The sequence below is a fragment of the Podarcis liolepis genome (genome assembly GCF_965112155.1).
Source record: "Podarcis liolepis genome assembly, chromosome: 9".
Lineage (NCBI taxonomy): Eukaryota > Metazoa > Chordata > Lepidosauria > Squamata > Lacertidae > Podarcis > Podarcis liolepis.
The window spans coordinates 50,258,831-50,273,553 of record NC_139564.1 but is presented as its reverse complement, the minus strand read 5'-3'; the positions used below and the strand labels follow the sequence as shown (position 1 = coordinate 50,273,553).

At 39.6% G+C, this 14,723-nt stretch overlaps 1 protein-coding gene and 1 long non-coding RNA gene across 53 annotated transcripts in view; one reads left to right on the top strand and one right to left on the bottom strand.

The window, feature by feature from the left end:
• Positions 1 to 14,723, bottom strand: part of TENM3 (teneurin transmembrane protein 3) — a 1,268,022-nt gene that overhangs the window by 7,539 nt on the left and 1,245,760 nt on the right. For all 50 annotated transcript variants that reach the window (XM_083459440.1, XM_083459473.1, XM_083459433.1 and 47 more), the window contains 4 exons: positions 11,566 to 11,741; positions 10,668 to 10,903; positions 5,704 to 6,000; positions 2,229 to 3,840 (listed from right to left, as the gene is read on the bottom strand). In XM_083459440.1, the coding sequence (XP_083315566.1) occupies positions 2,229 to 3,840; positions 5,704 to 6,000; positions 10,668 to 10,903; positions 11,566 to 11,741 (2,321 nt within the window). The remainder of the gene's footprint in view (positions 1 to 2,228; positions 3,841 to 5,703; positions 6,001 to 10,667; positions 10,904 to 11,565; positions 11,742 to 14,723) is intronic.
• LOC310686249 overlaps positions 1 to 14,723 on the top strand; it is a 65,857-nt gene that overhangs the window by 36,907 nt on the left and 14,227 nt on the right. Inside the window, exon 4 of one of the 3 annotated variants that reach the window (XR_014515789.1) lies at positions 4,689 to 4,813. The exons of the other annotated variants lie outside the window; for them this stretch is intronic. This is a non-coding gene — a long non-coding RNA (uncharacterized lncRNA). The remainder of the gene's footprint in view (positions 1 to 4,688; positions 4,814 to 14,723) is intronic. 3 annotated transcript variants of the gene reach the window in all.

The window sequence follows — 14,723 nt, the reverse complement described above, 5'->3', positions numbered from 1 at the left end:
GACCCATGACTTGGAAATGCTTAAAATCACAAGACAAACGGAAGTGAGGATAGGTGTGCAGACTCAACAGAAAAGCAACACTGTTGGCTTTTACAGCAGAAGTGTCAATGGGCAAAGTACCAATTTCCTTCCTTGCTCATTCATCTAACAGGTAATCTGCACTGTCAAAACTCACAGCCACGTGCATGCATGGACCTTTACAGTATCTGCAGGTATGATTGTTAGCTGACATGATAAATGATCTAGGGTCTAGAGCCAGAATAACTTATTTCCTCCTCTCAACTTAATCTTCATAAGCAACGCACCCTTTCTAGACAAAATCCCTTTGCTGTGAGATGAGGCCAACAACTTTGTAAATATTCAAAGTCAAAATCTCACACCATTATTCTTTAAATATCTTACATGGTTGGTTCCTGATGGGTGCAAGATGGTAAGATTCTGACTTGCTTCAGGTCTACACATGACTGGGAACCATGCAAATTCAGGAAAACGTTCCCATACCTGTCCTGCCCCTATTACGGCAAAACAAGCTACTAGGAACAAGACTTTACGATAATTTTGACTGCTGGAGATAAAACTCAGAAAATAACTGTTTTAGAAGGCAGGGAATGAATCTAGTCCTCCTTTTATTCAGTACATAATGTCAGGAGTTGAAGGATCTTTTTTTATGGGAAGTGCCAAACTAGTACTCTTGCAGTGTAATTGGAATCTGTCTACACCATTGCTGCAGAGCAGAAGGATAATAATACAATAATGAGGAAAGAGGCATTCTGCCACCCATTCCTCTTGCACCACATCTTAGTTGTAGATGTACTACTAAGAAGTTAAATTATGCAAACAATACCCACAAGTACTTTTGAAACACTGTTCTTAGGGTGCTGGGAGTGCTAGGATAAGCATTTGAGCTGAATGACCACTGGATCTACTCATCAAAGTGGGAAAGGGGGAAAAGATATTTGTGGACAACAATTTATACAGTAGTTATCAACATAAAATGGGTACAACAAGTAGTTTTAGTTTTGTGAAACTTGAAAAGTGAAAGTTGGCAGTAAAAAGCACATGGCAAGCAGGCATAGGTCCTGCATTAATCCATTTGGTCTGAGAACTCCTAAATTACCAGAAGAGATGACAAAACAGTGGGAAATAATAAACACTATTTTTCATTTCATATGCAAATGAATACACTGCCACAAACAGCAAGTGGGAGTGATAGCACATTATTTTTCATACCGGTAGACAATGGCTTGGAAAGATTCCCTTCACAAAGATGATCATCTGAGGTGTTATCATGCAAGTAACAATCCCTACCAGGCACTCTAGATAAAGTTGCCATCTGGCATAATATCACCTATAATATTCAATGCATTACTAGTTTATAAATGGTTGCTGTGGGAACTGTCTAGTCACATATAGAAACATCAAAATTGTGTTTTCCTTCCTGCAATTCCTTTGTTCTGAATCTCTTAAGAGGGCTGTAATATTCTGCAAGGACAAAGGACAGGGCCCACTATGAGGAGTGTTGACCATTCCTAGCCAAATGCCAGTTAATGATCCCAGGAGATAAAGTCTATCGTTATTACTGAAGCAATGGCCTTGACAGATGTATTTTGGAATATATTTTACACAACTCTATTTACTTTTGTTCTCACTGAGATGGAATGAACTAGAATGACCTCTTTGGAGGTCTTTAAGCAGAGGCTTGACAACCATATGTCAAGGAGTGCTCTGATGGTGTTTCCTGCTTGGCAGGGGGTTGGACTCGATGGCCCTTGTGGTCTCTTCCAACTCTATGATTCTATGATTCTAGAATATGCATGGCAAAAACTATTTTGCCTTGGTGGCCTATATCCTTCATCATATTCAGCACACACTGCTGTCAGCTAGATAGCGTACAAGTAACTCGCAATTTACACACATTTAACTTGTGCACGTTCAGCTTTACGCACTTGGCAATTAAAAAAAAAAATTAAGGGGGAGGAAAGAGTGTGAGTAGCCAGTGAAAAAAACACTTTGGCAATACCACCTACTACTGAATGCCAAGAGTTTTGACTCTACACGATTTTGACTTCACGTGCTATCCCTGGAACATAACTCCTGTGCAAATTGACTGTCACTGGTAATTAATTCCAAGGTGTTACGTACAATGCCATTTGCTAACCAGGTAGATTATGAGCAAACAGAAATTCCTGTTAAGTGTAAATCACTAAAAAAAAAAAACCTTTATTTACCTGTGATATAATCTTTCACATCATGTATTCTGCTGGCTGGGTTGTTATTTCGGAACATGTATAGATTAAAAGGAGCTGGATCCTTCCCTATTTTTTTCCAGATTTCAATGTCGGGTGTAGTCCAACGGCCTGCCAGTATGTCATAATCTCTTTGCCCAAAGTGAATCAGTTTGGTCAAAGGGTCATAAAGGCCTCCATGGAATCCAATCACCAACTGGAAGTCAAGATTGGAGTCAAAATAGATCTCGCCGTAAGCTGTGTACTGGATCTGCTTCAACATCAGACCATTGCTGCTAAAAACAGCGAGGGGCGTGCCCGTGTTGTCCGAAGCAATGTAGAACTCATCTCCACTGCTGATCTCCATGGCAAAGAGGTGTCCTTGCAAGTCATAGTAGAGAGAGGTGATTTCAGAACTTGAATGGTTGTATACATGAGTTATCCTTGTAGGATATGTGAGGTCAGCATAAAAAAACTGGAGGTGTTGTCCCAGACTGGTTTTACTGGAAACTCGTCTCCCAAGCCCATCATAACGGTATATCACTGTCCACCCACTGCCTTTGCTATAAACTCTGGTCAGCAGGCCCTTTGAGCTGTATTCAAATATCTCTGTACCCCTCTGCCGCAGGAATCCATCCTCATCTAAGCGGTACTGTACATCACCTAGCCGGGTGATTCTGTCTCTCAAGTCATACCGAAGTGGTGTTAAACGGGCACTATTACTTGGATTGAGCAGATGGAGATTGCCGTTCAGGTCATAGTTGTATCGCCACATTATTTTTTCGTTCAGGTAAACTGTCTGTAGTTGCCCATCGACATCATATTCATACGCATACTTGGTTGTGTTAGCAAATGGCCCTATTTTAATTTCTCTTTTAGTTACCCGTCCCATGTTATCATACTGAATTGTAATCCAGTACATAAGGGATCTGAATATTTCATACTGAATTTCTTTTATGCGGCCGTGGGCATCAAAGTGTTTTGTGTAAGTCATTACAGCTGTGGAAATTATCTGGTTAATGTCATAATATATAACCCCAAATTTTCCAAACTGCTCAACTTTTCCAGAGATGTCATCAAACTGGTAAAGATCAATAGGCAATGGAGTTTCATTGATTACACCTTGCATGCTAGTCACTCTGAAGCTATTGTCATAGCTGTAGTCAAATCGGGCATTTACCATTCCATCTTCACTAAAGCGGAAAATCTGCCTGTCAATCAATGGGCCAATTTGCCTGTACCTAATGGTGCAGATAAACCCATCGCTCTGGAGGTTTACTGTTTTCAGAACTCCTGCTGTCTCATCATAAGTAAAACTGACTCTTGTGCTATCATAGAGGATTTCAGAGAGCCTGGTCTGCCTTCTGTATTTGAAAAGGACTCTTCGACTTGTACCCAAGAAAGCAGTTTGTAGCAGCTGCCCTTCCTCATTGTAGTCCATGATGACAGAAGCATTGCTTTCAGGGGGATTGTAGATGTTTCGATAATAGCCAATGGAACGGATAGTCTGCATAGTATGGCGAGCAACACTAGGCATGGTTATTGCAGAAAGCCGATCAAGTAAGTCATATTCAAAGATGTACTGCCGTTGACTATGCAGCAAGAGGACCATAGACTGAAAACGAAAGGAAAAGGAAGTTTAATCCAATGCCAAAACCACTGTATGATAACAGCACTTTGTTTGAGTAAATCATCATCTTCTAAATTGAGTTATCCTTGACCTTACATATTGGTAATTATTCTCTGCCTAATTCATTTGGATACTTAATTGTAAGGGGTTTGGTAATTAGTAGCTCCAGACTCTTAATGTGCTACTTGTTGTGACTGAGCCATTCTTTTATCAGGCACTCACAGCCAAACAGCAGATTGTCAATGGATTTGGATAAGTCATGTTTAATACTGGCAAAAGTGAAACTGTCTTAAAGCCAATAACTCAGGAAGGGAACAACATATGGAAGAGACAATTTCACTCCTGTAATTAGAGATAATTTAGCGAGAAGTTTACTAGCCTGAAGATCCCTGAACCTCCTCTTCCACATCTATTTGTCAGATGGGCAAAGCAATTTATTCTCATTATTTACATCAAACTTTGTAGAGTTAATCAGTCACCAAATGACTTTTTTTTGGGTAAAGCTTCAGTGGTGTTGCTAGTTTACATTACTCACATGAAGATGTATGAAACAGTCATAATATGTCCCTGGCTTTTCTTACTAAGGCAAAGCCTGCTCTGGCCCCCTGAAAGTGATGTCACCTTAAAAGATAATAGAAGGCAACACAATTGGATGCTTTCATTACTTCTTGATTGATTCCATAAGACTGAACATATGAAGCCCTCAATTTTAAGACATAACATATTTAGAAGCACTTACATGCTCTGCTCAGTACTGTGCTATGCTAGCAAAGTGTGGGATTGAGTTTCCAGTGCACATATAAAGGAGTACCTTATCCCTTCTTTTGGCACAGGAAATTGCACTCTCTGCCAGGCGGCAGAAGTTACTGGCACTGCTGCACCAATGCTGGGGAAATGCCCTTATACCACAGACACAGCCACAGCACATGTGTGAGAGTTCGGATTTAAAGAAAATGTGGTACAGTTTATCTTGCTAGTTCATCTGTAAAATTTACAGTGTGGATGCAATCAGGCTACCAGTGACATTTGGCAGGTAGTGACTAGAGGTAAAAGTCTTTTCCGCAATGGTGACCTGGCTTTGGAGCTCTCAGTAGAGCTTTGCTTGGCACAAAGTCTACTGTCCTTTTGGTACCAGGTGAAAACCTTTACGCTCTCCACACCTTTTAGATTTCCTTTTGCAAATTGGATTTTATCTTGTCACTCTGCTGCTGTGTCTTTTTTTCCTTACTGTTGCAAATTTTAAATTGGGTTGTAACCAATAGCTCTTCTTTCGCTGATAGAAAGCTCTTTCATTCAGCATAGCTTTCTGTCAGCAGAACAGGGACTGGGGTGGTCTCTAGTGATTCTCCTTCCCCTTGGAAGCCCCATGCAGCACCTGCCATGCTGTTCCTTCTAACCGTCCAGAGTTTATTTTGGAGGGGGCTGCAGAAGGGTAGGAGAATAGCTGAAAACACTAAATCCATACAAGCAATAGTTTTTATCTGTGCTGAAAGCTGCTTTTCAAAATTAAAAATGGATAAAATTTGGCATGATTCTGAGAAAAACAACTGTAATTAAACTTTTTCAGGTCACTGGGATGCAATCACTCAAGTAATCTTTAATTCTGATCTATTTCGATGGCATCATTAACTTTCACTGGATTGCACCAATTGGCAGCAAACCAACAAATGTAAGAAGTGCACCTTATTTTAGGAACTGTATAGATCCATATGCTTATTCTTCAGGTATGGATATTTGTAGCTCCACAGTCTAAAACTGCAGTGTATGGCTTGTGACCATTTTCTGCAGTAATAACTCACTAATTTAACTGCAAGACACACACATTCCTACGATAGGATAGCACTTTACCTTTTCAAGATATGTGTAACTCCACGTTTTGCCATCAGCAAATACTCTAGATACAATTCTTCCCTGTCCATCATAATCTACTTTTTCACTAGTAGTTCCTCGCTGGATACTGCCAATTTGACCTGTAGATGAATAGGTAACATTGACAGCCATAAGCTTGCTGCTTGGGAGCCAGAGAGTTGGATGTCCTGATGTGTCATAGGCAATCCTCAACAGAAATTTACGATGGTCATCGTAGATCTTCTCTGTCTTTGAGGTCCGATCAAAGTCAACAGAAAGGAGGTTCCTACCATTAACCTTTTATGAAACAAACAAGATGACAAAATAAATCATGTTGTTTCACCACAGGCTGTTTTACTTCCTCATAGCAACAGCTATTTGAACATCATTATTTAAACACCCTTTGCAATGACTGATTTCCTTTGTCAGTAAATTAATTTAGAAACTTCTTGGTATAAGTACCCAACATTAGATTAACTGCCATTTAAAAAGGTTTCATTAAATAAAGATGTATTGGCATTTATTCAAACCTTTCCAGTTAATTCCCATGGAATTTAGTTAAATGTTAATATAATAAACAATACATACATTGATATACTTTATAATAGTTAGATTTATGAGGGATATTAGGAGAGATACAGCAAAATTATCAGTGTAGAATTAATACAGAAAAAGAAAACAAAGGCCAACTCATATACTGATGAACTATAAATAATTATATTTCAATTTAATTGTTAGGGCTACACAATATTATTTTACATGGCCCCAAAATTATTTTATATTAAAACGTCTTTAGTGTTAATAATTATTACATAAACCATGATTTATGTACACAGGATTGTACATATTACACGATTGCCCTCCATATGTAAATTCTGAAAGAATTATTTCTGGTGGGCTGACAGAACTGCCATGCTTGCAATCAGAAAGACTCAAACCATATATGAACCTGCCATTAGAACAAGGCTAGTTAGTGGCATTCTTAAACAACAGTCTCCATCCAAAAACCCCATACAATCTGTTTATTAATGATTAGTAAATTCTGTTAAATCAATAATGAAATTGACAGCATTATATCCACTGAACTTCTGTTAGTGGACCACTGACCCTCTCTCAAAAGCTCCACATATTAAAGAGAAATGACAGTGAAAACTTATGCTTTAACTGTAAACAAAAAATGTGCTACAAGGCTACCACCACAAGGTGTGGCAATAGCTACTAAGGGGATTAGGTTGTGGGCTGAACTAAACATGTTATTACCAAGTGTGTGTGTTAGTAAGATTGCAGGGCTGGGGGAGGTGAGACCGAAGCCCTCATTCTCCAGCTGCAATTTTCATGAAATTCACTTCCCCCTGCCTAACAATCAGCACTGGGCAAAAAGCTCCCATTGATGTCAATGGAATCTTTCCCTGCCCCCATGCTAATTGCCAGCAGATATTCTAGAACAGATCAGATTTATTTATTTGTATATCTAGTCATCACACCATCACAAAATATTATAAAAGTAACTATCAATAAATATTAACTCAGACTCAAATAAAGCCATCTATAACATTAACTTTAAATGCTGAATTTTACTGATGGGTAACAAATGCCCCTTTATAAATACTGACACTCTTTCAAGAAATGTTATATCAAAATGACATGATATGACTTTATTCAAAATTATTTAAAACATAAATAAAAGTATAAAACATAACTTAGCTTCTGAATCTCCCTGAAGAACTCTCTCTCAAGAACTGCACATTTGCATCAAAATGTGCAGTCTTCACAGTTACTATTATTATTTATTCAATTTATATCCACACTTCCTCCCAAAGGAACTCCGGGTGGCAGGTTGTATATTTATGTTGTCAACCCAGCAGATAAATTAAAGACGGATGGTCAAACCTCTCTGCATCTCTCCCTAAAATTTGTCCCAGTTTTCGTCTACTCAACGTATTATAAAAAGGACAATCTGTAATAATATGTACAAGGTCTTCAACCTTTAGACCACAAGGGCAGGTCCATTCAGAATGCAGTATAGAGCATTTCTGAATCTCCCTTCTAAGACAGCCGAGGGCAACAGATTTAACTACATGTTTGTGAAGTATGTCTCAGTTTTTGCAAATCCTTAAAATAATATGGTAGCAGGAAAACAAGAAGCTACCTTATATTGAATCAGACAATTGGTCCATCTAGCTCAGTATTATCTATGCAGACTGGCACCTTTCTCAGCCCTACCTGGAAATGTCCGACCTGGGACCTTCTGCACACAATTACTGAAGTATCACCCCTCGCCATGGGATTTCACAAATATTTTGGCTGGGAATGGAAGGCTTAAACTGCCTCTCCTTATGCACTGCAATCTTGACAATACCCCCTAACCCACAACACCTGGTATTTTTTTAAATTAAAAAACCCTTCTTAATCACATAATCATCATCACTGGCAACTAGGCCTATGGTCATGGAGGAGAAATCTGTCAGAAGCTACCAGTCATGATGGCTATATGGTACTGCCAGGTTTAGGAGGCATATACTTCTGAATGCCCATTGTGGAAGAATAGCAGCAGGAGAGGCTCTTGTGCTCATGTCCTGCTTATGGGCTTCCCATAGGTATCTGGTTGGCCCTGTGGAAGTCAAGATGCTGGGCTGCAGAAGCCCTTTGGTCTGATCCAGCAAGGCTCTTACGTTTCAGTAAAGAAAGTTATATGAAGGTCAATTGGGAACCATGCAGAGAAGAGGCATTCATATAACTTCCTTTCATGAAAGGGTAGAAGATGGCTCTTGCATGCTTTTTGTTTTACTCTTTCATAATTTTTATTTTTTTATCCTTGCTTAGATATTTTACCTCCTGTTTGAGCTTTGCTTGGTCTTCCCCCCCCCCAAGAAAAAACCCTGTGAAAATGAAGCCCTTTATAGAGCACTGAGAAAACAGGAATATAATTCTCTTTTGAGAAATGGATTAGTGATGTTTCTGTTTCATCAATTTGGGGATTTATCAGAAGACTTTACTATCTTTAAGCCAGGAGATTTACATTGTTAGATAGCCAGAAGCCTTTGGCAGAAATAATCCATAAATAAAGTATTATCCCATTTCTGAATTGGTTATATTGAGCAACACAAAACTATCAAAGGGCTCAAAGTTTTCCAGCTATTCAAGGTGCTTTAAAACAGAAGACACTTTTGACAAGCATGGTAGGTTTCCATCCTCTTGTTCGTTGAGTGCCAACAGGTAATTTCAATCCTACGCTTAACTCTCCTTACTGGCCCTTCTCTTCCATAATCCTTTGGTTAAAGTACTTCAAAGAAGAGTAGAGAATAATGAAACAGAGCCCTGCAATTAGTCTTGTTTAGAGCAGTGGTCTGTTGTTTTTAAATCCATCCTGCTTCCTTAAAAAAAGGGTTTTACACATTTTCATTGTTCTTGGGTAGCCTAGAAATGTATGTTTCTGTAGACATATATGGTTGTTGTACTTGATGAAGCAGTACTACATGCAACACTCCTTCAGAAGTTAAGTGCTATAGGCTACTTTCTAGCCTTTTCTTCTAAAACTAGGCATCACAGCACTCTATTTTTTTTTAAAGAAAGCGAAGTCAAATGTAAAATATCAGTGCAATTCTGCAGTGTTGAAACAATTAAAGATATTGCTATGTGGAGAAGAGAATACGTTTGTGTTTCCGGTATAATAGTGATTCATCGTCAGCAAAGCTAACTGAAGACACAAAGTCCCATGGATAAGTTTTTGAAATACATATATTAACACAAACAATCAAAAGGTCTTGTGGCATATTCAAGACTAACAAATGCATTCTGATATAAGCTTTCATTGACTTTCATGTCAGATGCTAGACTTGAGTCCACAAAAGCTTATGCCATAATAAATGCATTAGTCTTTAAGATGCCACAAGACTCCTGTTTTTACTGCACTCAAAGAAATGCATACGGCAGAGAGTTAACTCTTTATTGTCAAAGAAAACACAGTCGCTTTGACAGCTCTGGATACCTAAGTACACCCACCTAGCATCTAGACTGGTATTCCCAGGTCTGCACTCTGTGGAGCAGTTTCAGCAACTGGGTGTTAGGATTTCACCCCTCCCTACACTGCAGATATAGGATTGTTGGATCACATGTCTGTATGTAATGCATTTCAGCTGCTGATTGTTAGAGCTATATAAGCGTAAAGGGAGATACGCTGTTTGCTCCCTTCCTCCCACTGTTCTCCCACAGTGATGTTTTGTTTCAGCGTTCTCTCCGAGGAAGAGAGAGAAAGAGGAGCCATGGTTACTTTGTACTGTTATGTTTGATTTTGTTGCAATAAATAAGGATTAGATGTTACACCTCAAGGCTAACACTTCTATTTTGGACTCTACTAGTCGTGTGCTCATGTCCCAGGAGGATATGGGTTGCAACAGCGTGACGGGAGACCGGAGTGAAGAATCCCAGGCGGCGCTGCATTGGAGAAAGGCACAAGGCCTCTCCCAACACTGGGGACCACTCCCCTGACAGGCTGTGCGCACACAGCCAGAAAAAAACACCTGTACGGAAGCTGCTTCTACTCTTCCCACCTTAATTCTCTATTGGTTCTGGGAGATAGTGGTGCAGGGAAAGGTGGGGAAGCACCTGGCCCTTCACTTGCCTGGCCTGCCTCTTCTGCCTCTTCCTCCAGCTCTGAAGCTTCCCCTCCCTCTGATTTTGCCTCCTGGCCCCACAGACCACTGCCCACCTCTCCTGAGTCAGATTCAAGCCCCCTGGGTACACACTTGTCAGCGTCCTACCAGTCCCTGACAGAGGATATTCCACCTCAAAATGTTCTCACCTCAAAATTTGTCCCTAAACTATAACCACTAATGGCCCTTTCCTTTTATCTGAACTGTTATCAGAAAACAAAGGAGAGCATGCACATTTCAAGCACTGCAACTTTGTAGCATATCCTCCACAATACCACCTTAAATTAAAAATGCATTAGAGGTATTACTCACTCTGAGCTTTCGGCCAAACACATTGACTTTGCCTTGGGCTTGTTCTTTTCGGAACCTCCACTCCACCAAATTCTGTCCATTTTCTCCAGGGAGAGTCATATTTCTTTTTGCTACAGTTGGATTGGCTGTGCCAGCTAAAACGTGTGGTTCTGTCTGGTAGTGTGTATCCAGGCCACTGGCATAGATAATTCTGAGAGACCCATCATAGCCAATCTGGTAGCTGTTTCTTAACTGATCTGAAATGGAACAAAAGTATAGCATACTTCCAGAGCTGTGACTTCTCATTTAAAGGGAGCCATAATGGAGAACAAACCACAGCTTCTTGTAGATTTTTTCACCCTGTTAAAATTTATTCTAATTCTTTAGTTTGTATACAACATTTTAACTTCACTATTTGACAGATGTATCTGCTTGATTCACATCACCATGGATATTGCAAAAAGCACAGTTGTGTTCCCCCGCATTCACTTCTGTAGAGGAATTTCTGCATGCATAGGAGCTTCATATAATTTGTTTATAAATTATATAAACAACCACAATTCAATAGCATAACTCAGTTTCAACAACAGCTAACGAGCAGTAGCTTCAAATTAACCAGCATTTAAAAACAATTTCCAACCCAACATAAAAATAGGTAACAGAATAATTTTAATGCTTCATTTGCTGTTAGCTTCAGATACAAATAATAATATTTGGGCTAGTTATATAACAAAGGTTAATCACACATCCCAAATATAGTCAACCCATCTTTCAAACTGTATGCTTAAGAATGAGATGTAATATTTCACCTTGCAGATCTCCAATGCTAATCCTTAACTATAATATCCTGACCATAACTGGCTTTGTTTCATTTCTTCCTCTGAGAAAAAGGGGCTTTTGTTAAATCCTGTTACTGTACCTTGTACCATTGTATAGAAAGAATCAATTGATGATAGGTTTGAAGTAATGCTGACATCTTCCTCTCTGCTAGAAGATTCAATGTCGACTGTAATGGCCTTTTCCATCTCCCCATGCAGGTTGGTGACCACTCCAGTTGGAAATGTGACATTGGTTAATCGCCCCTCACTGTCGTAGCTAAAGCAGAAAAAGCAGAAAATGAAATGATAAGAAACAAGAACAAATTGTTTTTCTTCACATATTAAAACTAACAGAAAATATCAGATGGTAATATTGCTAAGGAATCCTTGGTTTTTGTGCCTGAGTTATGCACAATGAAGACTTCAAACAGGCTTTGAAGTTACTGAAAGCCTGTTTAACATACAGGAGCCTCAGTGGAAGAGAAAACAGATGGATCTCCAGTTCTGCATATTATTCTTTGAAGTGTGACCAAATCCTGCTGCACATCTAATTTGCTGTTTCAAAGGGAACATGTTTGGTGGGGATAAATTGCTTCACATTCCGAACTCGCTTCCCATAATCAGGCTAGATTTAGTTCACTCTTATGCGAATGTTATCTCAGGGGCTCTTGAGATTTTTTAGCACGGGCCTTATCGTCCTGTGAAGAGAGCAGACCTCCTCCACTTATGCTCTTCACTGCATCACATTCTCTGTATTACAAGGATAAGCTGTATTGGGAAACAATTATTCTCTGCTGCTACCCTGACATGCTTGGAGCAGAAAATCAAATGGAGCAAGCTGTAAACTACCCTTCTCCCTGATATTTTCCCCTTCCAACCCCCCTTTTTTGCCCCCCACCCTCTGTAATAGACAGTCAGCATTCTGTGGTCACTGAACATGCTCAGTAATTATTTCACTGTTCTTAGCTTCCTCACTGGCACACCCCTTTTTCTTTTCATTTCACCAACTCCCAAAGCTTTCTGATACCTTCCTCTTGGATATGAGCAGTACTATTTTGGCTGCCTGTACTTGTGAAATAGAAGGAGCAAGTGGTTACCTTGCAACAATATTTATTCATTTAAAAGATTCCTTAGCCGCTCTGCATTGCAAATGTATTTCCAGAACAGGGAGAAATTAAAACATTTCCAGATGCATTATACAATTACAACCAGCCAGCTAAAACAGCCATCAGTAGCGCCACTGAACTCCACCAAAAGCCTGGACGAATAACCCCTTCTTCAGCTAGCATTAAATGACTTTAAAGAGTTGGCACCAGCCACATCTCGGTGAGGAGGGAATTCTAAAGCTGGGGTGCCACAATGCTTTGGGGTGGAGTGTTTCTGTTCAGGATTCCAGCGGCAGTCAGCTTTTCCTATCCAAATAGTAAGCTCAGTCTTCCTTGGGCTGTGGTGGGTGGAATGCCCAATCCAATCTACATGAAAATTTTGGATTTTTCCATTGGTTTCTAGGTGCAGCTCTCACTTCTGTTCCTGGAGAGCATGTAAACTTCTCAGTGTAAGCTTCCAAAGAGCATATACAGACAATGTGATAGTTCACTTTTTATATCTTTTCAAGATGCTCCATTCTATTCTTCCTTCACAACAGCCAGTCAGCATTCTGTAGGCACTTAGCCATCACTGGGATGTTTGGGGAGAGGGTGTTCACCTAGCCCCCAAATATTTTTCTGGTATTTTTGTAAACCTCAGGTTTTCCCTGAGTACTCTTGAATGTGTGTTTCGGCGGTGTAACTACAAGCACTTGAATACCTGAGATCAGTATAAATATAGATAGATAAAATGTTGTAGTACCAGTCACATTTCTTCTGTTTGCAACTGCATAGATCTGTTCAACATATAGTTATACATAATAGTGTCAAACAATATTTCTAACTGGCCTTGGCTTAGATGATGGAGACCAAATTCACTTCAGAACAGGGCTTCTGTCCCTTTTAAGAGCCCTGAAGGTGGGCAACTTTCAGTGGTTGTGGGATTCAAATCATTGTAAATATCTGTGTTGGGGGGAAAGCAGCAGCTGTGTAATGTCTGCTAGCAGAGCTTTATCAACTCCCTGGTCTTAAACAGAATATTAACAACATTGTTAACACAATAATGGGGCTCTTACATATGTAATTAGATTTAAAAATAAAATAAGGAATTTCAAAAATGTGGGCATACTTGAGAGATGGCTGTATTCTCCCTCTCTGTAGGGTAATGGACACTTAAGTACCATGTTCCCTTACTCTAATCATCTTCTTCCCTACATTTGCTGTTGGTTGCAGGACCTGCAGCAGATACATACTCTAAAGTACTTTAAAGGTCCCATAGTGATCATGTGAGCATCACTTGGAGTGTTCAGTGTGCTCATTCAAGTGCACATCTCACCTGCAAGTCTCACAGGGTCTGTGCTCATCTTCTGTATGATTCCAAATTCAACTTACAAGGTTAGACTGGTAGCTCATCTGCAAATGATTGGGGTTTGCTACATAAAACCCAGTACAGCTTTTATATTCCCATTTTTTCTCATGGCCATTTCCTATATTTCAAGTTTAGCCTTAAATACTACAACTAGTCCTACAGAAAACTGTCAGATGAATTGCTCCTACTTGGTCCCATTGTCTCAGGTTCTTGCCAGCATTGGGACATTCACTGCACACCCACAGACACACTGCATTCCGTTCTGCAGCTCTCACACCAGTTTCCAACCCTTGAGATTACAGATATTATCCTGCCTTGTAACAAACACTTAACCGAATGTGAGGATCCTCGTATTTCTTTTTGAGAATGAGACAGCTTTTCTTTGGAACCCAATATGGGTAGCAGCAATCCACAGAACCTAGGTAAGATTTTCTCAACAAGTCAAAGAGAGTAAAAAATGGTGATGCTACTTCTTTCATATTTAAAATGTCAAATCTCAGAACAGACTCTGTTATGAAGTTGCTCTTGTAGAAACTAACAATTCCTATTTTTCTTGAGCCAATGGCAGGGTGTCATGTGACAATTCCTTTGTAACTTCCAGGGATACATTTCGGTGTTAAAAGCATCGACTCCCAACTTTTCAAGGTCTTACTAAGTCATTCTGAAGCATTCAAATATGAATCTTTCCCATGGCAAACAATTTCCACAAGCAGCACATCTAGGGCTTATCTAAAAGCTTTACACAGCCATTAATCACATATCCCATTTCATAAGAGGCTTTCAATTTTTAATTGTGTCACACAAT